General features: G+C 46.5%; 2 protein-coding genes across 2 annotated transcripts in view; both read left to right on the top strand.

Moving 5' to 3' along the window:
- The window catches only part of LOC135804782 (uncharacterized), a 49,078-nt gene extending 35,231 nt beyond the window's left edge, over positions 1 to 13,847 (top strand). Inside the window, exons 30-44 of the mRNA XM_065318738.1 lie at positions 1,521 to 1,677; positions 2,151 to 2,300; positions 2,555 to 2,662; positions 4,010 to 4,151; positions 4,414 to 4,602; positions 5,333 to 5,517; positions 5,818 to 5,937; positions 6,689 to 6,775; positions 7,110 to 7,284; positions 7,567 to 8,129; positions 9,572 to 9,762; positions 10,061 to 10,173; positions 10,734 to 10,866; positions 12,084 to 12,288; positions 12,686 to 13,847. Coding sequence (XP_065174810.1) covers positions 1,521 to 1,677; positions 2,151 to 2,300; positions 2,555 to 2,662; positions 4,010 to 4,151; positions 4,414 to 4,602; positions 5,333 to 5,517; positions 5,818 to 5,937; positions 6,689 to 6,775; positions 7,110 to 7,284; positions 7,567 to 8,129; positions 9,572 to 9,762; positions 10,061 to 10,173; positions 10,734 to 10,866; positions 12,084 to 12,288; positions 12,686 to 12,799 — 2,632 coding nt within the window. The 3' untranslated portion in view covers positions 12,800 to 13,847. The remainder of the gene's footprint in view (positions 1 to 1,520; positions 1,678 to 2,150; positions 2,301 to 2,554; positions 2,663 to 4,009; positions 4,152 to 4,413; positions 4,603 to 5,332; positions 5,518 to 5,817; positions 5,938 to 6,688; positions 6,776 to 7,109; positions 7,285 to 7,566; positions 8,130 to 9,571; positions 9,763 to 10,060; positions 10,174 to 10,733; positions 10,867 to 12,083; positions 12,289 to 12,685) is intronic.
- Positions 13,848 to 14,365: 518 nt separating this feature from the next.
- LOC135804781 (palmitoyltransferase ZDHHC14-like) lies at positions 14,366 to 25,608 on the top strand. The gene is made up of 9 exons (XM_065318737.1): positions 14,366 to 14,797; positions 18,050 to 18,213; positions 19,877 to 20,035; positions 20,385 to 20,410; positions 20,794 to 20,905; positions 21,380 to 21,537; positions 22,214 to 22,323; positions 23,416 to 23,505; positions 24,771 to 25,608. The coding sequence occupies exons 1-8, from the start codon at positions 14,649 to 14,651 to the stop codon at positions 23,483 to 23,485; spliced, it is 948 nt and encodes a 315-aa protein (XP_065174809.1). The 5' UTR covers positions 14,366 to 14,648; the 3' UTR covers positions 23,486 to 23,505; positions 24,771 to 25,608.
- Positions 25,609 to 26,832: the final 1,224 nt, after the last annotated feature.

Genomic DNA, 26,832 nt, shown 5'->3' with positions numbered 1-26,832 from the left:
GTTAACACCATGCCGGTTCTCTGATGACGTATATACACGCGCTTCGGTTCGCGATGTGTATCGTCGTGGTGAATAGACCAATGTACAAACTTTTGATACTCTGTGAAAGAGCATCCGATCTCGACAAACGACACACCGTTGGAAAGGTATTGAGCTCAGCTTTCCAGAGATATAAATTATAAAGTTCTTTGCGATAGGATAAAGATTGACCAAGCGGCGACAAAATGAACACGGAAATCACGGCATGGAGCGATCGCGTTTTTTTGTTCTTGACTTCGCAGTTTTTGGAGCATGCCAGGGGATTTCCCTTTTGCCCAGCGCATGCGTTATGGACATCAAATGAAGCGTGTGGATCTCAGCTTTGCAGAGCAGTTTGAATCGTGAAAATCGGTTGAATTTGAGCAAGGAGCCGAGAAAGAATGTGTGACTGAGTTGTTGTTTCTATCCGAGGCATAGTGGACCAGTTTGGAGAGGTCGTGGAAGTGGCCCTGGTGGGGCTATGGAGCTGAGAGCTTCCAGGGTGGATTCGCTTGGTCCTGATCTTTCCAACAAGCCCAGGATGATGAAATTCCATCCAGGGGAACTGAAATGAGAATAAATTTCGTTCGGAGCAGTGTGCCCAAACTCCACTAGGAGAGTCTGTGCGCTAGAGTGCCAGATTACTGGGGGGAACAGGCCAGCATGAAAAGGGTTAATTTTTATAATGGCCCGCTTTTGTAAAACGTGGCTAAGATGTGGAACACTGCACAGTTTGGAGAACTACAGTTGTGGCAAGTGAAATCCGACATTTGGCATAAGGGACTGCACCATGCAGTCTGCAGCCCCTGCAGCCCTGCATACGTACAGTACATGTGTTACATACAACTTTATCTGTCTGATGACAAAACTCGTACTCATCACAGTCAAGGTTCAAAAGGTGCTGGCAAAAATGAATGGGGATTGGATACCAATACTCCTTATGTGTACCATATTTGTGAACTGTGTGTATCTACGCTGTGACCTTTCGATCTGTTCGGGATGCATACGGCTCTATAGTACAAATTAGGTGCAGTGCATTACATCATTGGTGTCCATTTGTGGCGCTGTCCCCTATGGCAAGTGTCGGATTTCACTTGCCACAACTGTAGAAGGAATCCCTCTAAGCAGAATCCTCCAGAGGGTCTGTGCAAGGAAGTTGCATCCAAAGTAGCACGGGAATTTTCTACTGTGCAGCCTTGTTTGACGCATCACTTTCGAAACTCTCTTTCTCTCTCGCTCTCTCTCTCTCTCTCTCTCTCTCTCTCTCTCTCTCTCTCTCTCTCTCTCTCTCTCTCTCGCTCTCTCTCTCTCTCTCTCTCTCTCTCGCTCTCGCTCTCTCTCTCTTTCTCTCTTCCCAAAAAAGTGTTTGCATGTGTGTTTGTGCATGCATATCTGTGTGTGTGTGTGTGTGTGTGTGTGTGTTTGTGCATGTGCATGGCATGTGTGTGTGCGTGTGTGCATGCGAATGCATGTGTGTGTGGGGTTATTGCTACATTTTGTAGAATCATGACATCGGTAGAAGTGCACTGTCAGCAGACACAGCCCATGCATGCCGAGTTCTGGAAGGCGGGGGGAGTGTGCTGTGCCATGTACAGCGAGGATTGTGTCTGGTATCGTGGCCGCATCACCAAACTATTCCCAGACTCCCGGGAAGCCGAGGTAAGCCACTGGGCAGAAAAAAACGTGTTTGGATCTTTGGACACATCGGTGAAACGTCATTAAGAGGAACACTGATAAGACAAACTTTTGCTTTAGAACAACTTGTATTCATGACTCTATTGGATAAATGTGTATTCACTTGGTAACGATGGATAACAGAGCTGTGTAATGAATTATTGGCAAGATCAAAGCACAATGCTCAAGTCCTGCGACAGTTGTCGAGTGCCCAGCGGTCATAGCTTCGATACTAATATACAGAATGGCAAATTAGGCTATGACCGCAACTCAGGGTTTCATGGCTAAAACCAACCGTTACTGTACTGGTTTCGCTGCCTGACCATTGGCAGTTGTTGAGTTGCAGCCTTGACCTTGTTTGCACCTCCCCACACCACCCCCACCCCCACACCCTCTCTCTCCTCTTCTCCCTCTACATATTTCCCTCTCTTCTCTACTTTTCTTGTCTTCTTTGACAGATATTCTTTGTTGATTATGGCAACAGAGAAGTAGTTGGTTTTGACGACTTGAGGCCATTGACTCATTCGTTGAGTATTATGCCGCAGCTGGCTACCCGCTGCCACCTCACCAAGCTGATTCCTTACCAAGAAGGTATCGCCAAGGATGAGGTGCGTTGATTATTGCAACTCTCTGTGGGGTTTTGCCAGGTTTACTTCTGTGCTCTAGTGAAAGAAAGTTCCCATTCATGTGCTCTGCTTTGTCATTGATTGTGTGCGCGCGCGCGTGTGTGTGTTTGTGTGTGTGTGTGCGTGCGTGTGCGTGTGTGTAGAATAGAAATTGCACAATGCTGCTAATGATGACTTCTGTAGCAGTGGGCAACATAATTGGTGCATATGCTCTTTGCATGCCTGTGGAACTGTAGCTGGAAGGACAGTCTTCTACGAATGGAAGTCAACTGAGATGGTCTAAGGCTGCCAACGACGTCTTCTTTGAGCTCACCTCCAACCCAGAACTGAAGATTGATGTGATGGTAAGGTCATACATGAGCTTTAACAAGTAGATTAAAAAAAAGTAAGAGAGAAACAGAGAGAGAAAGAAACAGAGACGGACAGACGGACGGACAGACAGACAAACAGAGATAGAGATGGAGAGACGGAGACAGAGACAGAGAAAGAGGGAAACAGAGAGAAATAAGCAAAGAAAGGCACTGCGATTCTCCAACTGACTCAAGTACAATCATGTAGCATTTGTGAGACAATCCGAACAAGAACCCATCGTGCGAATAAAGATTTATAATTATAACCTTTGGTTGTATATCGCATGCATGTACAGCAACAGCAAAGGTACAAGTAACAAGCAAGCAGAAAATGCACGCATAGAAAGCATATGACCATACATGGATATGGCACTGTGGGTGTTTCATAGATCTTCTGCTGTGTGTTAATAGATGAAATCAGGTGATAATGTGCAGAACGATATGCCAGCTGGAATGTTTACTGCTAGAAGAAATAAGTCTTCAACTGGGACTGCATTACTTGAAAGATTGCAACACAAGCTAGTGCATGGTGCTATTGAAAAGATATCTTGAAACCCTTTCACGGCCTCACATTTGAAAATCGAGCACCGGTGGTCGCAATAGCGAGCGTGTGCTAGCGAAACAACAATGCCTAGCTTGATGAGCGTGTGCTAGCGAAACAACAATGCCTAGCTTGATGAGCATGTGCTAGCAAAACAGCAATGCCTAGCTTGATGAGCTTCCTAGTTGAGATTAGTCTTTCAGAGCAACTGTGTGTTTGCTTTCCTTATCAGCGTGATACTAACCTGGCCTCTCTACGTATCAGCCAAGCCACAGTATTGCTGAGGGGGAAAACGTATTTGATTGGCTGCACAGGGCATCATGTCTGTTTGTACAACTCAGAGAGTTCCTGCCAACAGGTTGTTTTGTCAATACTCCCGCTACCTCCTGGACAGCATACTGTAAAACATGTGATTTTCGGTGTAACTTTAATTTCCGTGATTTCGGTAGAGAAGACAGGCGCCTAAATTTAAATTACGCCTAAAAGGCACTCGAGTGTGTACTGCATGTGAAGGGGAAGCTGGTAGTGCAGAAAACAACAAAATACGCGGGAAATACCGGATTTTGCTGAAAATCGCGGGTTTGGGCCAAAATCGCGAAATTTGTTGCATCCGTGGAATCGCGATTTCCTGGAGGGTCAGGAGTATGCACAGCGGGTGCAGGGAACGCTGGTCACCTAATTCTACATTACACCTGAAACCTGGCAGGTCCCTGGCACCGAAATTTTGATGCACCTAAAATTACATGTTTTGCAGTATGTCGAAAGTTCTTTGTGCCATTCCCATGCGCGTGTCCTCTCAGGGTCGAAGCGTCAAGGGCTCTATACCGTGTGACGTTCTCTATTGGAATGGTGTTCTGGTGGACCAGGCCACATCGATGCCTGAATACAAAAGTGCATCGAATGGTCTCATCGAGGCTGGGCTGGCTGCTCCATTTTCAAAGAGTACGGCAACTCTACGCTTGCATTGTCTTCTTTCTCTGCTCATGGATCAAGTGTTCTGTATAGGGGAAACTGTAGTGATTCAGTCTTTATCTCATCACATTTGTCTTTTTGAGTTTTGCTGGCACAACAAATGTCACTGTAATTTGTGGTGATCTGCACTTTCGAGGAGCTTTGTGCCACGTATTGTGTCATCAAGGTATATGTGTATTGTGTGTGTGTGTGTACTGAACAGTGTTTCTTTGCTGTTGATTGCTTTGTTTAGGTGTGCAGTACACGGCTAATGAGCCATCAGAAATACTTGCGGTCACCCCTCCGCCGGAAGTCTTCAGTCCACAGGTTTCTGCCAACCGCTATCTGCCCCCCGACCTGCCCAGGTCAGCAGAATTCTACACCTTTGTGAGATACGTCGACGGAACGGGCTGCATCTATGGCAACTTGGTCGGCACTCGAGGTATGTTTGGGCCGGCGTTGGTGTTGAAAACATCTTGTAGTACATGTAACTGAGCATAGCACAGTCATGTAACTGAGCATAGTACAGTCATGTAACTGAGCATAGTACAGTCATGTAACTGAGCATAGCACAGTCATGTAACTGAGCATAGCACAGTCATGTAACTGAGCATAGTACAGTCATGTAACTGAGCATAGTACAGTCATGTACCGTAAAGTACCGTTGATCCGCCCCCTCTCTAATTCCCGCCCCCTGTCGATTTTCTCCTTGTGAAGCGACTTCGGCGTATACAACGAAATACGATGTTGAACCGACGCATGCACTGCTGTACGCAATACTTGCCAATCCAGGATCAAAATGTGCACAATCCAGCACATTGAGTCTGATCCTCTACGTTGTTGTACATCGTACTGCACATGACAGCCTTGATCTAATTCCCGCCCCCTGCCGAAAACCCAGGTGGGAAGCGACATGGCGTGGGGGGGGGGGGGGGGGGGATCAACGGTACTTTACAGTAATTGAGCATAATACAGTCATGTAATTGAGCAGTGTACTATGTGCCTGTGTGTACTATGTGCCTGTGTGTTGTGCATGGATGCGTGTACTATTCCCATACTATGAACAGTAGCAGTGTCCACCTTTACATGTGCATGCAGTGCTTGCAGCTACGGTGTCTGTTGTTGTTGCAATAGCTACATACATGTACTTGTTTTTGCTTGCTTTCCACAAGATCAACCGGACGATCATAGGTACCGGATAATTGAGAAATCGCTGCAAACGTACATGAGTAAGCCTGTCAACAGGCTGCGGCCAGAAGCGGTGGTGGAGCTGGGTCAGCCCGGTTGTTTCCTTTCAATGGATACCCGCTGGTACCGCTGTCATGTTACTGCCATCATGGGTCATGACGAAATTGAGGCAAGTTGACATGTGCTATCATGTGTGTGCGTGTGTGTGTGTGTGTGTGTGTGTGTGTGTGTGTGTGTGCGTGTGTGCGTGCGTGCGTGTGTGTGTGTGTGTGTGTGCGCGCGCGTGTGTGTGTGTGTGTGTGTGTGTGTGCATGTGCATGCGTGCGTGTGTGTGTTGGGGGGGGGGGGGGGATGCGTCTTGTGAGTAGCGACGTTTCATTGGAAATTGTATAGAAGAGAGAGTTTGTGCCTAGAGCACACTGTTGTCTTGACTGGGTCCTTTCTCTGCTGTGGTTGTCTTGACACGTAGGTATACCTGGTGGATCATGGACGCACAGAATTGATCAGCATATCAAAGTTCAGTCCGTACCTCCATCGACATGACATTCCTCAGCTGGCCATCAAGTTCTACATCAGGAACCTTCTTCCTGTGAGGTTGCGTGCTAATTTTCTCCTCCATGTTGCTATCGTCTTACTGTTCAGACTGCGCTGTATCTCCCATGTTCCCGGCACCTTTATTTTTTTAATAAATAAAAGACCATTTGTGTCTGATGATCTGGTGCATGGGGAGTACAGAACTGTATTTGGGCATTGTGCGTATAACCAGGGAGCAGACAGTGCGTTAAGCTCTGTCAATGAAGACCGTTACTAAAGACGCTTTGTTTAGGATACCTCAGAGTCATGGCCGCTTTTGTGAGTGGGTCTCTTTGTCAGATGCTTTGAATTAAATAACGGTTCAAACTTCAAACAGAACGTGTATGGCTAATATAGTAAGACAAATCACAGCGCACACACCCGCACTGCATCCTTGTCGACTCAAGATTCTTCAGTTCTTCCAGATCTAGCCAAGGATGGAGTGGAGTGCAGTGGTGTGTGCGCTGTAATATGCTATGGCATGGCTACGTTGGAGTTCCTAGCACACTGCTGCTCTTCTTGAACAGTATCCTCACGCTGATGGTGTGCCAGGCCCAAAGATTTGGTGGAATGTAAAGTAATTCAAAGTGAAGAGATTGTTTTGTGAAGTTGCAGAAGTGAAGAGTTGCCGGTGTACAGTATTCAAATACCTGGATAAAAAGTTACCCAGGCGAAAATAATCCTACAATGGAGTTTGCACTAACAGGCCAGCGAGTGACCAAACATGCCCTTGTCTATAACATTTCATTGGCCTCTTTTCCGTGCAGGCACCCCCAGGCTATGTGTGGCCAGAGGAGCCTGCCAACATTTTGGAGGAAACCGTCCTTGAGCAGAAGCTGAGCAGCAGGTTTGTGGTAAGTATGATTTGCGTAGACGTGCTCCTTTTCCTGTGCACTCTTGTGCAGTGTTTCCGGCAGTATGTCCCATAGCAACAGCGTTCCCTCGAACTTCCGAGGAAGCAGCCCTAATTACCCGTCGATGGATTCGGTTCTTGGCGTGTGTGTGTGTGTGTGTGTGTGTGTGTGTGTGTGTGTGTGTGTGTGTGTGTGTGTGTGTGTGTGTGTGTGTGCGTGCGTGTGCGTGCGTGTGCGTGCGTGTATGTTTTCATTATCTCTCTTGCAAAGCCAATACTGTGTTGCCTAGCCTCGCTTCCCTTGTCATTGCCAACTTTCCTACGCATTCCTGCAGGCTGCAGCCGAGGGCTATAAGCCTGCATGCTTTGACATGAACTTGCGCTCCGGAGTAAACGTTTTCAAGCTCATGGCGGCCAAGAAGATGAAGGATATTCCGTTCCTGTCCGCTAAGGACCTGGAAACTGTCGACAAGGTGGGAGAGAAGGATGAGCTGGCTGTGGTCGCTACGGGTGAGTTTCATTGAATAGCTAGTTGATACTGAGGTGCATAGCGTGGAATCTCAATTTCTGACTTAATTTGGGTAGAGGTTTCTTTTTCTGACTTAGCTGCTGATGTAGACGCTGGCTTCAAGAAGCGTGACAGTCACTACGTACATGTACATGTATTATCCCATTCCATGCTTCATCGTTGCTGGTTTTTGTGTGTCGGTGCTGGCAGTGTTCTGCTGCTGCTGAGTTTGTCCAGTGATGGAAGAGTATCTGTGGTTCTGTTTTCTCACTGTTACTTTGCAGACCCAGCTAGTTTAGAAAGTGGTGGCTGCTCTGCTGACTCCCACATCTCGTCACGGCACCCTCCATCGCGGACGATGTGCGGCAACTTTCCAGCCCTGCGCGCACCAGCCGACTACGCTGTTAGCATGATGTCCACACCTCACCCCTCCCAGCTGCCACAGCCCAGCGAGCACTTCTTCACTGGTGCAGATACAAGTGTCCGTGCTGGTGCTGATGTTACTGTTACCCATGATGCTGGTGATGCTAATGGTGGTCACAGTGGCTCTCCCACACACACCGCCAATCTTGTAACGCTTCCAAACGGCTTGGTGTCACCTGATGACCTGGTTTCATCAGGCACCTTAGTGTCACCAAGCGACTTTGTGTCGTCGGCTAGCTTAGTGTCACCAAGCGACTTTGTGTCATCAGCTAGCTTAGTCTCGCCAAAGGACTTAGTGTCATCAAAGGACTTAGTGTCACCAAAGGACTTAGTGTCGCCAAGGGATTTCCAAGTGCCTGATCCAGTAGTTCCCTCAGCGTCTGACGAGGTCTTCCCTCAACATTCACCTGTCGGTGTCTCCTGGGTATGTGGTGATGTTGCTGACCTGTTTGTTTTTTTACTCTCTTTCTCTCCCCTCTCCTCTCCCTGCCCCCCCCCCCCTCTCTCTCTCTCCCCTCTCTCTCACACGCACGCACGCACACACGCGCACACGCTTCTTCTTCTTTGGCAAGCACTGAATTGAGGTAAATATGTGACATCATGCTTGACTAGTATGGGACGTAATATCATTATCGACATGTTCGCGGTGAATCGCTTATGTAGAATTGGGTCTGGTATAAGGATGAGCCTCGTGGAGAAGAGAATTATGCTATGGAAGTAGAAACTTCCAGTATGATATCAGTTGTGCAAGCAAAATAAAACATCAGTGATTAGGAGTGTCTCCGAGGATAAATCTGGTAGGTTTTTGAGCCCACTCCTTCCTAATGCTTGCCATCCTCCTTGGCCTCTTCATGTCCCCAGAGTTCCTCAATCTCCACTGCACCGTCTTATCGAGGTCCGTGTCCGGGGCCACTTACAGAGACCATAATAATAGTAATTGTGTTGTGGAAATTAAAAAAATTCCGGTATGACATCAGTTGTGTTATGGAGGTAAAAACCTTCCGTGTTCTAGTAAAAAATACGCTGAACTTGAGCCACCCAGTCGTTCACCTTTGTGGTGACGTACTGCTCGATAAATGCAGTGGAACATGTGGCTGCGCCGAGATACCGACAACCATCAGTACAATTAGTTACGCCAGTGTCTGCGAACAACCTGACTGCTTCCGCATGGAACTCGGGCACAGACCTGCTAGTATTGGGGCAGTAACTATAGACTGGACCCTTTGTAACCAGCTTGTCCTGCCATAAGCGGGCGCTCCTCAATCAACCACCTGCACCAGAGTCGTCAGCATGCCAATCTTGCGTTGCTCCTTTGGTGATCACGGACTCCATGAGGGGAAGGATTCCGATGGTGTACATAAACATGGCGTAGTCCCCTTAGCTGACAAGATGGTCTCATCTTCCACATGCAGATTAGCAAGCCGTCGATAAGACGTTAGTGTTGATGATGAGCGTTATGTGGCTTTTGCAGGAGGGACTGAAAACCCCATAGTGATCATTATGGCATTGCCCCCCCCCCCCCCCGGACTAAGTGCTACCCTGCCCCTGTACTAGACTCTAGTGATGTTTCAAGGCACCGTACGAGCGCGTGCGCCGGTGCCCTTCAAGGGGGGTTCCGGGGGACCTCCCCCCCCCGGGAAAATTTTCAAAAAATGAAGCAAATCCTGCATTTTGAGCGAAAAAATGGGGGGGGGGGCGTCCGGACACCCAGGAACCCATACGGGGCACGCGCCTGCCGTAACGGTAAGGCTGACCCACACATGATGCATGTTGATGTTCTTTCCCTGGTGGTGTGGCTGCTGTGCCGATGCTGCTCTTGTATTTACCCCGTTCCTTTTTCTCTATTTACCCTGATCCGTTTGGCAGATGCGTCCGGATCATGTTGTGCGACGCAGTGCAGGCAGCACACCGGTAGGATCATACCGTGTGCTCTCGCCCAAGATCTTTCCCATTGGCAGCGAATGGACGGTCACCATTGGCAACGTTGTATCGCCAGACTCTCTGGACCTGCAACCAGTTGCGTGTGTGGGGAGAGCAGTCGGAGAGGATATCGCCAGGTTAGTGCCGTGCAATCAAGTACTAAAGTTGCGAGCACCATACCTATACCCATGTATATGTGTCCTACTTGTGTAGTCATGTTTTGTTTCAGCGAGGTTCCCGCTGTAATTGTGGGTGGATTTTGAAAGTTGAATTCTCACAGTCAATCCCATGTTGCAGGGCGTAGATGTTGACGGGCAGAACGAGTGACCACAGAGCAGCAGCAAAGCTCCCTCACATCCGTAGCCTGAAAAGTGAAACCGACTGACTCTCACGTGAGCTGTAATTCTTTTGTGTTGCTGCTGCTGCTGTAATCAGGAACATGCAGTACCTTAGTAAACTGCAGGAGACCGTTGGCAATGTGATCAAGCTTATGAACTCGGCTGAGTCAGAGCTGCGAACATCTCCTCGCCTGGCCTCTGTTACTATCGGTAAGTCACATCCGGCCCTTGAAGAAGCAGACCGAAAATCACTGTACCTTGTAAGACACATTACAATCTGTAGCAGCCCTGCTACCATAGCGTGTGACTGCCACACTCAGTTCTCAACAGTCTTCCTTTTACTGTTCAGCTATTGCGCTGGCCCTTTCCATCAAGTTTGTGCTGGTGTGTGTGCTGGTGTTGACCCTTGCATAAAGCTAGCCTTTATCCTCTGCAGGTACATCTGAACAAGTGTGTGTGTTGTTCTGGTGGTTGCTAACTGCACTGGGGCCATGCAGGCATTAGCGGCTTTGAGATGTTCCCTTCTCCTTTATCAAAACAGTGCTGTCAGGGCAAGAGGGGATGAGGAGAGAACGGAGAAGGATTGGTGGTGCTGTGACCTGGTTCGAATTCTGGTGGTGAAAGTCAATTTTTTCTTCAGACTTTTCCCGTTTGCATCTTTCCCTCAAACCAATGAATGTGACCTATTCATTTTCACGTCCACTTTCTCTCCGCTGAATTTTTTCTCTCCACTGAGACAGCTCTCCCTTTGTTTCTTTGTATCACTGCAGGTCAAGCGTGTGCGGTGTTGGCGCAGCAAGATCAGACCTGGCACCGGGCATGCGTCTTGGCTGTGTTGCCGGATAGTCAGATCCATGTGCAACTTGTGGACTATGCCAGCACCTTGACTGTACCCATCAACCAGTAAGTGTGCACCTCATAATTATACTTCAGTACATGAGGCTGGCCTAGAGCTACGGGAATGACTAAGGGGCCATCACAAAAGTTGGCAGAGAGACCAAAGACTTCACTGCTACTTGTGTGCGCGTACGTGCATGCATCCAAACAACCAAACTGCACAGTGATGACTGTCGACATTGACGTCACAGCTTACGTAGTGACAGAAATAATTAATCTGGCAAAAACATATCAAAAGTACATTCGAAACGATAATCAGTGTAAATGAACAATATCAAGACTGAAAGGACAAAGTCAAAGTCATCGAGAAGGAAGACATCACTGACAAAGAGAAGTGAAATACAATCACGATTAGCAAGGTCAGTTACTTCACTTCGGGAACTATTTCATTACACCCGCCTGTCCCCTGATGACATGTCATTGTCAATGGGTAATCATTGTAGCGAGCGGGGCATTGCTGGTCCTGTGCTCCTGAACTTGTGCCAACAGAGAGTCTAGTGCTGCTGGTTTGCCGTGTATCTGTGGATCATGCAGTACAAGCCAGTCATCGTCAATCCACTGCTTGATAGCGTCCTTGAATGATTGCTCCGTATCTGCTTCGCCAGCAAACGACAGACGTACTTGCTTTGGGAAGTCACTGGGCAGACCCGCGATGAACTGCTCTATTTTCATGGGGTCGTCCTTGTCACCGCTGTTCCCAGCAATCCTGGCAAGACGTACATCCTCCGCAAACGTGTCTGCAGACTCGTCAGTTCGTAATTTTTGCTGAACGAATAGTCTGTACGCTTCTAATTTGGACACACAGATCGCTTCCTCAAATTTTTCTTTTGCATCGTCTGGTTTCTGTTTACTTGATTTCTCCGTCCCATCATACACGAGAAAGACATCACCCGACAGAAACAACGGAAAGTGTTTCATCTTTTCTGCATCCGAGGTCCATCCCTGGACGGTGCACAAAAAAATTGACTGTCACCACCAGGACTCGAACAGTAGACAGTACATGTACTAGACAATGTTTTCTTTTTTCTTTCTCTGACTAAGTGAATACCACAGGTGTTGTTGTACGACACTGCCTTATTCTGCTCTTGTGGCTGGGCCTACTTTATCTGTTTTGTTTTTGTTTTGTTTTTGTTTTGTTTTCGCAAACGAAATGGAGAGTATCTTGTGGTCTCTTGTCACTCCTTCATTCCTGTTTGTGTGTTTCTCCTTTGTCTCCACATTAGGCTTTGTGATATGCCTGACAAGCTGACCCTGGTCCCTTGCTGGATGCTAATGGCTCGTGTTCAGGGCTTTCAACCGCTCGGAGAACTTCTGCCTGGCTCTCCACCACTGATGATGCCAGATGGCCGATGGACAGTGGAAGCTTTTGAACGCTTCAGATCACTCACCACTGGGCGCACCAATCAGTCACTTACGATACGTGTCATTGTAAGCTGGCTCTCATTTTGTTACTTTGAGTTCGATAGTTGTGCATGCCCTTGTACTAAAAGATGATCATTTTAAAATTAGAGACATCCAATGCTCGTCTTGGCTAGGATTTGCTGCAGGGCCTGGATCTGCTGCGAGCTTGTGCTGTTTCTACTGCTGGCTGGTTTCTGTATCTTTGCATTGAAGTTGTTAGGACTGAAGATGTGGAGGTCCACGGTTGAGCTTGCATATTTTGTTGTGAACCAGTACTTTGTGGCATGCCAGATATTGATAATGCAACATGGCAGTTGGCTACTGATTTAGCAAACCTCGATGAGCAGCAGATTTCATTGTTTTTGGTGTCACTGTTCTTTGTGCTTGATTGATGTTTGCCTGTATTCTCTTGGTGCTGATGCAGGACAATCGCCCGTCACAACTGGCCATAGCATTGTACTGTGACAACATCAACATTGCTGAGCAGGTGGCCATAGAAGGTCTGGCTACCTACGTACCTCTAGCTCTGTGCCCTTGAGCTGCCGGGGCTGTGCTGGATACTTGGCTGGCTTTCCTGTGTGCCATGCTGAGTGATTGGTTAAGTATCCCGCCATCATGATCCAGCATGATTACACTGTGCCAGTGGGTTCTGGTGGCTGTACGGTGTGCGAGTTGTATGTAGAGGGAAGCGCTTAATGAGATGGTCAACACTTCAACCATTGCGTGATGTAATGCGCCAGTGTTTTACAGAAGCAACAGCAGCTCCTGCGTAGGCCAGAGCCAACAGATCTAGTGCCCCGTTTTAATCTGTGCTTCGAATGGTCCTTTTCTCCGTTCTGCTCCAATTGCGTGTTCAACCATAAGTATTGCTTTCAAACATACTCCCAACTGCATTTTTTCCAGCTTTGCTCTTTTTTGTTCAAGTCCCATCTTTGCTCCAGCTCGAACAGCAAATTTGTGTTTCTGTGTGCATGGTTGTTTTTAAATTTTTACTCTTTTTGCTCCTATGATTGTTTTGATACGTTTGGTGTATTACGGTATGTGGGAAGACCACCAGCATGTGTACCTCGTTTGCCAGCCATATATCTGAGTCATCATCTCCTGCTTTTTAAACTGTCAGAAAAGCAAAAGCTGCCTTATAGATTCTTCAACTGTCTGCACTCTTCTGAGATGATTACATTCTTGACTACCCTTTTGAAGTGTTCTAGTCCATCTCGTTTGTCCTGTATGTTTGTTTTTGTCTTCTGTTGTCTCCGTTTGTCTGCTTTCTTTTAAAGTGGTGACATAGTCATTCTTCACTTGTCCACATTCCAAAGCTGGTGACATAATCATTATACTGCTGCTGTTCTGACTACCCTTTTGAAGTGTTCTAGTCCATCTTGTTTGTTTTGTAGTCTTCTGTTGTCCTGTATGTTTTGTATTGCCGCTGATATTGATGTGCTGCATGATCGTAGTCGTTCTGCAGCTGTATTAGGTTTCAGTTTTTCTTACTTGTGGTGCGTACTGTATCCTTGTGCTGCCTGATGCTCGCTCAGTGTGAAACTGTTACTTGGGCTGTTGCAACCGACCATTCTGACAGTTCTGAAGTTCTGTGTACTTCGTTGTCTTACCGGTAGGAAAAGGGATTTCGGTCTTTGACCACTTTCTGGTGGGGTTTAATAATCCCCCCCCCCCCCCCCCCCCCCCCGAACACACACGCACCCACGGCCACACACAACAACAACAACAACAACAACAACAACAACAACAACAACAACAACAACAACAACAAGTGCCATCGTGAGAATAAAGAATTTAGAAAAACTGAAAAACAAGAACAACAACAACAACAACAACGTGAGGATAAAGATTTGAAACAAAGTGGGAATAAGGATTTGAGCAGGGAGTCCTCAAATACCGGTATTTTGACGACTCCCTGGATTTGAGAATAAAGTTTGAAACAACGACAACAACAAAACAAAAAAAGTGCACCTCTACTTCCAGGGATTCCCTGGCAGCAAGCCCGGCCCGGGCCCGCCCGTTTACCAGCAGTGATGTCATACGATTTCGAAAAACCTCGGCTGTGTCACAAAAAGCAGTGAGCCTTGAAGTTGAAAAGTCGAAGCGACTTTCAATGATTGATGGTGAGTTGAAGCGAGTGTGAGAAACTATTGCTTTCAATCTCAATTGACACCAGGCCGGTGGAAGAATTGTAATGAGAGAAGTGTCTGACTGTCGTGGTAAACGCATGTTATTCCAGATTACTGCATCGAAGTGTGCAATCTTGATGGCGGTATCTGTTGTTGATTATTTGTTAGCACCATGTTGACACCTGATATTCGTCCATGAGAACTGCCGACCAGCTAGTTATTGAATGATCGCAGCGAACCGAGGAAAGCATCCTAGCAATGCCTGACGTTCGCCGTAAATATGAGTCCTTCCCTGGGGACAACACCTTCTACTGCAGTGGACGGCTGATGATGGCAAAGAGAATTGGCGTTTTTCTTGCGAATGTGGCTCTACTTACAGTAACATCGATTCTCTTCTTTGCATTTGAGTAAGTCCTCTATGCATGCAGTCTTCTGGCAGTCTTCTGGCCCCATCTGCCTAAATTAGAAAGCTGCATTAGAATAGGTATTGCAGCAGTTCGACCCACGTTGCTGAGGATGGCCTGTTCATTCTACTGGATCAGAGAAAAACTTTTTTACTGAAACTTGAGTATAAAATACCCAGTGGATATGACACAATCTTCACTTTGCATGGCATTTATAATTATGTCGTTTGCAGGTACAGTAAAACCTGTAACTAACGACCACCGTGACTAGCGACCGGCCTGGTACTACCGACCACTTCGTCAGGCACGGACGGTCTCACGGACGGTCTCACATTCAAAATGCACTGTGACTAGCGACTACCTGCTGAACGCGACCAGCGACCACCTTTTCTTGTCCCAATGTCGAATTTTGACCCGTAACTAGCGACCGCGATGTAGGAAATCAAACATTGCTCGAAGCTCCTCGAAATGTTGATGATTTTCCGTGGTCCTGAAAGGACTGTTTCGATGCTACAGCTGGACAAATGAACGCAGTCTCATTTTGACTGTGGAATCAGTGTGGACTGCACTACACCTGTCATAATTTCAAGTGCTGTCAAGAACAAACATGATAGGAAACGTCTTGGAGAGCGCATCCAAAGCGCTCTTTGATCGATGTTACTACTCGAAGGAGAAACTAAGACTGAGCGGCTCTCTGTCGAAGTGCAATCACGCAGCTCAGTCACCAGGTCACACTGAGTCCACAGAAGTCAGAGAAGTATCCGGCAAAGAAGCACTGTCCTGCATCTCAACATTGCAACAGTTTACGTTGCAGCGTGGCTTGTCTACCATGGCAATGGATGTAGAGAAACTTGGTGCCTTCATGAACAAACTTGAAGCCCAGTGCAAAGAGAAGCTTCAACAGGGAACTCTTGACTCCTGGCTTCAGAAGTAGGAGCTGAATTTAATGTCTGCAATAAAACTTGATTTTCTCTCTCCAAGTGTTGTATGATCTGAAAGAAGAATGTCAGTGCGCAAGTGGTGGGGGATTGTATTATCTGCATTTTGACATACATATCATATAATGGGATCCATATATGGTCACGCAGTGCAAACCTCTAACTAAAGACCACCTGCCACTAAAGACCACTTTTCGGGGCACCAAGGGGTGGTCGTTAGTTACAGGTTTTACTGTACATGGTTTTTTTTAAATATCCAGAATTATTGAGTCTCATGAGCGCAACGGAATTGACCTCACTGTGCGAGTGAAGGGCTTCATTGCAAAACGAGATAAATCCATTTTGACCAATTTTCAGGAGGAGCGATTTTCTGTGATCAACAACTGGGTGGGTTTGGGTCAAATCTAACTTAGCAGATGAGAAGAGTAGGGTGATGTATGCAAATACAGGCTTTCTCAAAAATCAGGAGCCATCCATTTTCTCAAGCAAGGTGATTCTTCAATATTTTCGGGCAAATCCAGATATATTCGCTGGACTAATCAGTATTATGAGAGAAAATACAAGTGCAACGACTTCACTGAGGTCGGAACTCTGAAGGAGCTCAGCAGCAGCGTCGTCCCTCCCTGACACCTCTAGCATACTGCCCTTTTCAGTTTCGAAAGCGAAAAAACAACAGCTACGAAGAAGATGATACAAAAAGAACGAAATGACAACGTCGATGCAGCTGCTACAAAGCAACAATACGAAAACACTGTACTTTGAACTCTGACATCGACATTTTGCACAGATTCAGTCTAGTCGCGATGCTTGCCACGTGCTGCGCCAGCACTCGCTGGCTTGTCACAGGTCACGTTGGCCCGCTCGACAGGATATGTCGCACTTTGCTCGAAAACATCGGTGGTGTTTATCGCGTTTTGCAGTAGAACGTCAACTTCAACGTTGATTTTCAGTGGGATATGTCTCGTTTTGGAGAATTCTTTTTTGCCATCAAATGCAGTGATCCCTACTGATTCGATTGACACCGAAAACGCCATATGCATGAGATTGGCGTTTAGCGCGTTTTGCAATGAAGCCATTCAAGTGTATAGTAGAGGATAGGCCAGGTTCGCAGTGTAGAGTGGTGGAGTGACAGGTTTTAATGCAATATAGTGCAGTGCAAAAAAGAACTATTCAGCAGTCCCAGAAAGGTTTCCGGTAGAGGGAGGTGGCTGGATCAGGGATGGCCACCGTTGTTATTCCTGATATGGCTAGCAGTGCTTGGATGATAAATGTCGAACGGGTCGGAAAATACGAAATTATCATGTCAATGTGTGTGTGTGTGTGTGTGTGTGTGTGTGTGTGTGTGTGTGTGTGTGTGTGTGTGTGTGTGTGTGTGTGTATGTGTGTGTGTTGTTGTATATGAGAGCAATCTTGTGCACATGATATGCGTGGTCAGTTGCACACACATGCATGCGCGGTGGTGAAAATTGGAGTGTGGAGAGCACTGTTGGCTGTTGCACCAGTGACTGCAGTGGTTGAAGCAGAGCAGTATTACGTCAGTCTACTATTATTAGGGCGGAAACGATCATTCAATAACTCTTAACGATCAACCAATATCATTAACGATCGATATATTGGTTTTATCGATTCTTGTCGGCTCTACCCGTGTACCTCGAACACCAGTTTATGAAAAAATTCCACGATACTTTTGCTACGTTAGAAATTTGTGGCACCGCACTGTTGACATCTGTAGACATCTGGCTGGCCCGGTTTATGAACATGACCTAGAGGATTTCATGTTGTTTCTAGAGGGAAGAATCTTGTGATCACCCTCTGGCAACTGCTCTTATCTCTGACCTTTCCCGCAAATGAACTGAAAAGACAAAGAGTGCTCTCTTCCGATCTCTTTCAAAGCCACAAATCAATTTTACTGCGCTTGAAAGTACATGATTGTACTCGTATTCACTATCGGATGGAGTGCAAGGGCTGGAATACTGTCACTCATATACATGCATAAAAAATTGTTAGCACTCGTTTTGAACACTAACGATTATCGATTGCACTCTTAACGATCGATATGCGAGTTATCGGTATAATTGTTTCAGCCCTAACTATAATACTTTGCTCATAGTGTCTGTTGTGCCATACTCCCTTCTCCACTTCCATGGGACTCTAAGAAAAGTATCCTGAGCTTTCGCTACTAGTTGAAGTGTTTTATTACTGTGTGCATGCTGTGTTGGCTAGGTTAGAGTGTGTAGATAGATGTGTCAACAGCCATGTTAAACTGCACTTGTACAATTATACTGTATGTATGTCATCTTCTTCCTTATTTGCTCAGTGCGGTATATCTTGCTCAGAACGTGTCGTTCGCGTTTCCCTTAGTGGCTGGAGTACTGTGTTTGCTAACTTATGCATCGCTCTTCCGCACGGCAACAATAGATCCAGGCGTCTTGCCGCGTGCCACACATGCTGAGAAGGATGCCAACGACAATGAAAATAATGGTAAGGGGTCAGCCGTAATTTTTCGAAAAATTAAAATATCCGTCCTCATGCAAAAAGTGGGTGGGTGGCCAAGAGCACCGGCAGAATTTATTCTTTTGACTATTCATGCACTTGTGTGTGCACTGACTGTGTAGTGTACTGTAGTGGAGGATCAATTGTCGCAAACACCAGTATGATGTAGTTGTAGGACGTGCATGGATGTTGGTAAACCTACTAGTACTTGACACAGGTGCAGCCAGTGAACCTGGGGTGAGGAGTTCTTATTTTCTAGCTGGGCATTCGGAAAAATCAAACAAATTAATGGGAAAAGGGGGGGGGGGGGGCTGGATGAAAAACAATTTTCCATGATAATTCCGGGCGACCCCTAAGTAAACTTTGAATTGAACATTCATTCGTTTGAATTCGAAAACGAAGATCAGTCAAACCTTCTAAGCTTTGTCCCAACACTAGTACAGTTTGTATCGGCTATAGAGTGACCGGATATAAGAATATATCGGCTACAGTGATATTGGTCCGAAATATCAAAAGCAAAACGTATTTTATCCAGTAAAAATATCACTATAAACCAATATTATCGGATGTAATGATATATCGGATACCGTAAAATTCCGTAAATAAGCCCACCCTAAATAACGCCCATGTCCGATAATAAGCCCAGTTTTAGGCGGTGTACACTTCATGTTTGTTTTAGCACCCATGCCCGAAATAAACCCAGGTCGTAAAGTGGACTCAAAATGACCAGCGCGCAAGCGTGCGTTCGCGTACAAACTGTAGAACAGTTGTAGACGTTTTCAGCCATGCCGGTACCTGTTGTGCCTTGTACTTACCATAGCAAGTGGTTTACCTATCAAATCTGTAATTTACCGCTACATTCTTGGTTACGACCAAATTTCCAGCTGTGGTTTGATGTACCTGTACCGCGCTCAGTGTGATTGGTGGTTCACTGAAACTAGTGGGTTGCTGATAGATTGATCTTCTGCAGATTGCGTCCGAAATAACGCCCATGCCCTAAAATAAGCCCATGCCCAAATATACGCCCGGTTTTTGAACCTCTGCAAAGTATACGCCCGGGGCTTATTAACGGAATTTTACGGTATTATGATGGCAACAAAGAATCAAAACATGCATAACACACTATAGTATTATCGGCTTTTGTGATAACTTTAAAATACATGTAGCGATAACAAAGGCCCTATTTTTTTACTTTCTTCACGTTGCTTATTTTTATAGTGATACATGTACATGTACATAACAGAATTTTTTTATGGAAATGCGAGCACTGTCAACTATGCAGCATGCTCATTTGTCAAAACGCCATGCTGGAAGTACATGTGTTTCCTTGCCTTTCATGTGTCGATCGAAAAAAAATCGATCGTATCGCCTATAGTGATGCATCGGTTATAGTGATAAAATCACGGAAATCAAAAGGGGACGCTATAGCCGATACAGACTGTAAGTAGATTAGGCTGGTTGTGATATTAAATGTTGTATGCTGGTCTTTGCACTTAGCAGATCAGTTTCTGGCATAAAGCAGTATAGTCTCTTGATGTCTTGTATTTTGGTATGTATGTGTGTGTACGTGCGTGTGTGTGTGTGTGTGTGTGTGTGTGTGTGTGTCGCTGTGCATGTATCGTTGTATCGGTACTATATGTGACGTGCATAGCCCGTATTGCCAGGGGCGAGCACAACAACTCTTACCAGCAGTCCAGCATTCGCGTTTTGGAGGTCAAGGGGCAGAAAATGTCCGTCCGCTTTTGCACCACCTGCCACATCTACAGACCACCACGCGCATCACACTGTGGAATATGCAACAGTTGTATAGGTAAGCAGTAAGCACGGTGGTCTTCGAGTGTGATTTCTTATGTCTGCTGGTGTACGTCTCGTCCCTGCTTCCCGATTGCTTTTGAGTCTTGGGCAGGGCTACGTTCACCAGTCGTGGCACTGATGTAGTGTTGGTCATAGTTGGTCATAGTTTCGTGATCTTTGTATTCTTCTCTAAGCACTCTTTGTCTTCTTGACTGTCTATGGCAGATTGATGTGATGCTGATGTATGCATGTACGAAGTAGGTGATGTGAATGCTGCACTCATCACGCTGTACAGTTATCAACAACAATCTGATTTGTTCTGCTGGGTTTTTTTCTTTTCTTTTGCCCTCCCATCTGACTCATAGAGAACTTTGATCACCACTGTCCTTGGGTAAGTGTCTATTTACCGCGGTTACCTCCAACTGCACGTCAAGGAAACAGATCTCCATGAAGCTAACAATTGAATGCTGAACTGAACAGTGCTTCAGCTTTTGACTTGAGGCCAATATGTAGACTTGGTGGTCTATTCTGGAGAATGGCATGTGGTAGCACTGGACAGTCCACACGTTTTGAGTGACTCTGATCCAGTAGGATATGTCTTACTCGTGTGCGTACGGTCTGTGTAACACCACAACACCATGGCATGCTTTTCACCTCATCCACGCTAGTCTTTCTCTTATTCTAAAAATATGGAATGTGTTTGTGTGTGTGTGTGTGTGTGTGTGTGTGTGTGTGTGTGTGTGTGTGTGTGTGTGTGTGTGTGTGTGTTGTCAGGTTGGAAACTGTGTTGGCAAGCGCAACTACCGCTACTTCTACCTGTTTCTATTCTTCTTGTCCACCTATGGCCTCTTTGTTCTTGGATCCGTTGTTTACCGCCTTTATCTGCGTGAGTTTAAATCGTTGTCGGAGTATGGCCGGCGTGCATGGGCGTTGTATAATGCCTACCCTGTGGCAAAGTGGAGTCTGTGTATGAGCTTAGACCTCCAGCAGAGGTGTTTTGTTGGTGCAGAGTGTATGCGCTGTGCATGAATGCCATTTCACTATCAATGTGCCATTCTGTATAATACACACGTGTGTAAAATGAAGTCGCCGACACCAATGCAGCCGTACTTATGGTTGATAAATATGGTGATAAATACACACCTGGCGATATGACGGTAAATACACGCCTGCCCACACATGCTCTCTAGGCTGCAAAGTTTTTCTGGCACAGAACTCTCCTTCTCACCACCACCATCATCAGTTCGCGCCTGGCGCCTAGTCGATGCATGGCTGGTGGTATCCGCCATACCATGTATACCACTATAGTTAATTTTTGTATAAATGTGGCTCTCTGTGTCTTTTCTCTGTGTCTTTCCAGTGTCCAAAGACGAAGGTAATACCTTTCCGGAGTATTTGGGAAAGGTGCCTTGCAGTCTCATCGTCTGCTGCATCTGTGCCTTTGCTGCCATTTCTGTCATTGGCTTGTGCGGCTTCCATTCCAAGCTGATTGGATTGGCAACGACTACAAATGAAGACGTAAGTGATTTAGATACTCAAGTGGCTCACCACGTAGTTGAGGGAATGGAGTAAGTGATTTGGGCTCATGTTTTACAAAGCTACTATGACAGCTCCACAAGCCAGCCTGTATCTCACAACGGAACACCGCCAGGCATGGTGGCAAGCAAGATAGAATACTCAAGAGTCAAGACAAGACGAAACTTCTCATGCAACTATAGTGTCTGCTGTAACCTAGATGCAGGCCAACTATGCTCCTGTGCACGAGCCGGTAGTAAAGTTGACTGTTGTGCTAGGCGAGACCCAATGCCAAGTGTGTATAGTTGGTGTCCTGGACTTGCACAACCCTTGGCTACCTGGAACTGGTAGCAATGTTGCTGTACATACACCCGTACAAATACAATGATGCGATAGGAACTGTTCCAGGCGTTGCACTTTGCGGCGCATCTCACCTAGCCCAACTATAGCGTGTGTATGAACGGGTGTAGAGTGCTAGCACCGCTCGGAGAGATTTATGGACTGACTGTCAGCCGCTTTAATTTGACATCAAGACCGCTGTGTGTGGGATGCGGTCACTAAGTCTGCTCATTGCGCTCCAGATGTTAGTAGCCTTTTACCCCATGGCTGTTCAAGTTTCTCATGGCTGTGCACCACAACTGCCTTGTTCTTGTATACCACGCTGTTCTGTTGTCTTCAGATCAAAGGCTTGTACAGCAAAAGAAAGCTACACTCGATCGAGAATCCCTTCACTCGCGGCAACTTCATCTCGAATTTCCTGCAGACCCTCTGTGCCCCCATGCCACCAAGGTATGCTTGCATCCGTAAACACGCATCACACTAGGGCATCATGGTATTGCATGTGGTGTCGGTTGGCATGCAGCTGTTGTTCTTGTCAGTGTGCCACCTTGCACGTGTGTGTATGTGTGTTGTTGTTGTTCTGTGTGTGTGTGTGTGTGTGTGTGTGTGTGTTGTTGTGTGTGTGTATGTGTGTTGTTGTTGTTGTTGTTGTTGTTGTTGTTGTTGTTGTTGTTGTTGTTGTTGTTGTTGTTGTTGTTGTTGTTGTTGTTGTGTGTGTGTGGTTGTTGTTGTTGTTGTTGTTGTGTGTGTGCTTGTTGTTGTTGTTGTTGTTGTTGTTGTTGTTGTTGTTGTTGTTGTTGTTGTTGTGGTTGTTGTTGTTGTGTGTGTGTGTGTGTGTGTGTGTGTGTGTGTGTGTGTGTGTGTGTGTGTGTGTGTGTGTGTGTGTGTGTGTGTGTGTTACCTTCACTGGGGAGCAGGGGTAACGGCAGTTGGATTTCGGGACGGATACCCTGATACCGTCAATCTTTTTTCTGCACCTTATCCTCGCCCACTTACTGAGGTGTGGTGAGCCCATAAGTGGGATCATTTTCTAGTCCACCTAGAGGTTTGGGGATTTCAGGGGGTGTCGGCCGTTGGGCGGTTCAATGGCCAATTGAGTCATCTTTCCAAGATTCCTTTTGAATCTCTCTCCCCTCTCCCGGGGAGACCCACGTGACCAGTTTTGGCAGTGAACAAGTACAAGTGTGTGCGTGTGTGTGTGTGTGTGTGTGTGTGTGTGTGTGTGTGTGTGTGTGTGTGTGTGTGTGTGTGGTGACTACGAGTAAAACATACTGTACATGCGGCACGTGTCACTGTGATGCATGTTTTGTAAATGAGCAGAGATTGGTCCTTGAAAAGGGGTAGGGGGTACCAAGCTTTTGCTATGTACTGTTGCTTGAGTGAAGCAGGAGGATGTGCACTGTGATGTAGTGTACTTTTCGGCATTGACTATCAAGCAATACTTGTTTTGACTTGTCTGATATCCCCTGGGGCGGTCTAGTGGCAGTTAGTGACCTCGCATTCTGTATTGTGTTCTTCTTGCCACGTGCTGCTGATGCTTAGTTTGATGAATCGCCGTGGTGTCGATAGCGTCGATGACGGCGAAAGTACCGCAACTATAGAGTTAGTATAGGACACGTTCCAGCAGTCAAGGTATGGAATCTTTCTAGCAAAACGAACACTACTGTCTACTGTATTATGGAACTATGAGGCATGATTGCAATTATCTGTAGTGCGCTATGCAGGTCGAGTTTGCTGTGCTGCACTGGCTCCAGGTGATCCACCAGCGCACCGCCAGCATCCCAGGGTGCTCATGTCGCTCTCAATTGCCGCTGGTGGGGGAAAACAGGGGCGCTGGGGAAAACATGTACATGTAGTAACATACACATGCACTGCGACGCTCTGCACTGGAGAAAAACCATGTGTTCATCACAAGGCACAAGTCAGGTCCGAAACGTTTGTTCGTGCCCGGAAGATAGTAGCCCGCCTGGACGTTAGTGCGGGTGTAACCACTGATTTGGAAAATAAATACATACGTACTTGCAGACTTTACAATAGTTTTCTAAGAGCAGAAATTTCGAATGTACGAACTGAAAATTTGAAAGAACCCCGCGCTGGTGTAGGTGTATTCTTTTCAGTACAACTCGATGGCCTTAGGGCACGTTCGAGTTGTCCTCACCACCTTTTCGAGAAACATCTTTAGAAAAGATTAGTTGAAGTATCCCAATCGAACGGCTGCTGTTAGCCTCGCGATTTCCTTGGGAATTGTCATAGCAAGGAGATTTTCCAAGCGTACCTCCCACGTGAGAATGGGCTTCCCTTACCGTATGTGCAAGTGTTGTTGTAGTTACTACGGGACATGTATCCAAAAGGCAGTTTTTGTGGGAATATTCCAAGGTCTTCTAAACTAACCCGCCTAGCCCATTGGATGAGGTTATGGCGTTTCGAGCCCATAGACTTTAAAATGTCTATGGGCGGAACTGTGAAGCAAAAGAAGCCTGCCAGCGTTGAGGAAACTCCCCATCCCTTGACGACTTTGCTGAAAAATGCAAAATGTGATCTCGAAATGCACTGCAGGAGCGCCTGTCGAGGAAACCACTGTAACAAGGCAGCCATCTGTCTCGGAGGACCCTAAATCCAAGATCAAAGGGTGTTGTGTCCACTAGTGGAGTCCTATTTTGTGTGATCCTTAGCAGGGGGACCACTTGTAGAGGGGCACCACATTTTGGGTCCCTGAGCTGAGCGGTTTGCTTAGACAATTCTCATTGTGTGCACCTGTCAAGTACTAGTAGATATCCTGTGTTGCTTTGCTCTCTACATGTACTGCTGCTAGAAGTAAAGGCTAAAAAGTCATTTCAAAAGTCCTGTGCATATACCGTATTGTATTTGTTTTCTTGGTTTTTCCGCCGTTGTCACAGGTGTCTCATCAGAGTCTGCACTGCACATTGTACATATCGATTGTAGCACCATGCATTCCCCTCTGGCTGTCTTCTACCCGTCTGCCGACGCTATCACCAGCACCATCACCATCACCACACTACTTTTTGTAGCTACATGTAAGCCTCATGTAATCAGTGCCACTACAGAACGACATACTTGAACATATTGAGAGTGAAACTATGAGAGAGAAATAGAGCTCCTGACAAATATTCATCATCTTCTTCTTCTTCTTGAAGTACTGCATGTACAGTCCATGCAAAAACTATCTTCGCGCTGGTAGCTTAGTAACCCGGTTGATCCGCTCCATGAAACCATGAAACTAAACCCATGCTCATATATATTTTAAGTAACCTGTAGCTGCTACTGTACTTCTCCTGCTGTTGCCGCGCTCTAAGTGTTTTATGCGCACCCCCACCATATTCAAGTCTGTTGCTGTGTTTTCATTTTCCTTTCGTTTCCACATACGGCCAAGCTCTCCTCGGTTTTTCTACGTTTCGCTATGGCTGTGTTCTTGTCTGCATTTCGAAATCCTCTGCTTTCTTAGTGCTTTTGGTGGTCTCGATGGGGATCTATCTATGTTCTGCTGTGGCCGCTTTTCTGTTCGCTCCTCATATTAGCTCTATTCCCAACAAACATGTTACTGTGTTTGGCTCAGCACTATCCGTTCGAAAATATAACGTTCATGAACTTATTCTTTCTCCATACAACTATGTTTTAATTACTAGTAGTGATGTTTGTGTAGGGTCCTCATGTCTTTCTGGTATACTGAGCAAACCTTATGATAAGGTAACCAACAACGGTTGCCTTCTACCTTGATGATAATTTGTTATCCTTGTATAGTGTGGGGTGGGTGTAGCACGTTTGCGTGCGTGCGTGTGTGTGGATGGGTGGGTGCATGCATGCATGTGTGTGCCAATTTTGCCAAATTTTACTTTCAAAGCCGCGACGGCAGTTTGGCACCCTATCAATCAGGGTCTTCGGAAATTGGAATCATGAGGGGTTTTAGTCTCCTCACACACATAGTGCACAGCACCGAAGCCTGTACTACTTTCGACCAGTGTCACGATTTCTGCTTGGAAATCTAGCCTTGGACATGCCCTGATCACTGTAGGCAATAGTTCATAACTCTTATGAACTCTTGCTGTAGGTAATACCAAGAGTATAAATATAACACCGTCCCCCCCCCCCCCGGGGGGGTTATACTCTTGGTAGTACTGAAGTTGTTGTTGTTGTTTCTTTATTTTACTTCACCATATGAACAGGCAAGACTGCCTTCTCACCGGGGAAGTGCGTATTACTATTTAGTTAGTGGCAGTCGAGGTGGAAGCTGCCAACATTGAAGAAGCCATTCAGCGGCTATTGCCATACAAGCCTATCTCTTTCTGGAAAAACGCCAAGTTTGGGAAACTAACCGTTAAGTTAGTCAAGCGGCTGTAACCCCTAATGATTGTCTCATTCTGGACATCCGTGGCATTGAGAAAAAGAGGTGTCAAATGGGTGGCCCAAAAAATGTGATATCCGGACATCAAAGACACTACGATACACTTGCACGTGGCACACACACACACGCACACACACACCGGCGGTCCACTGGCACACGTCGGTGACCTGCTCCTGCCAGCCCATCGTCTTCGTCGAGCCCTCAGCTGTGTGTGGTCCTCCTGGAATAAGGCTGCATGATGGGCGTGGCCAAAGTTATTCCGGCACCATCGCTCATCATGCCTAACCGACAACACATGATATCAGGGTCCACTGCGGCGGCGGTAGCTACAGCCTTCGGTGACACCAGATCCCGGCGCTCAGAGTCCGAGTGGAAACTCATCGGCGTCACAACAGGATACACTCCTGCCTTCAAGCAAGAGCAGATCAGCGAGCATCCTCCAGTGCCAGGCTCTGTGAAGGTTATTGGCTTTTCCGTCACCTTGCTGAGCATGTGCATGAGCTGCCGCTGAGCTACATGTATGCCAGTATCTGAGTATGGCTTCAGTCTTATCTCAGAAGGATGGTACCTCCAGCTGAGCAGGAGGACTTTAACCACAA

The sequence above is a fragment of the Sycon ciliatum genome, chromosome 1 (genome assembly GCF_964019385.1).
Source record: "Sycon ciliatum chromosome 1, ocSycCili1.1, whole genome shotgun sequence".
In the NCBI taxonomy this organism is placed as follows: domain Eukaryota; kingdom Metazoa; phylum Porifera; class Calcarea; order Leucosolenida; family Sycettidae; genus Sycon; species Sycon ciliatum.
The sequence above is the reverse complement of the archived record's forward strand: the minus strand, read 5'-3'. Positions and strand labels throughout refer to the sequence as shown.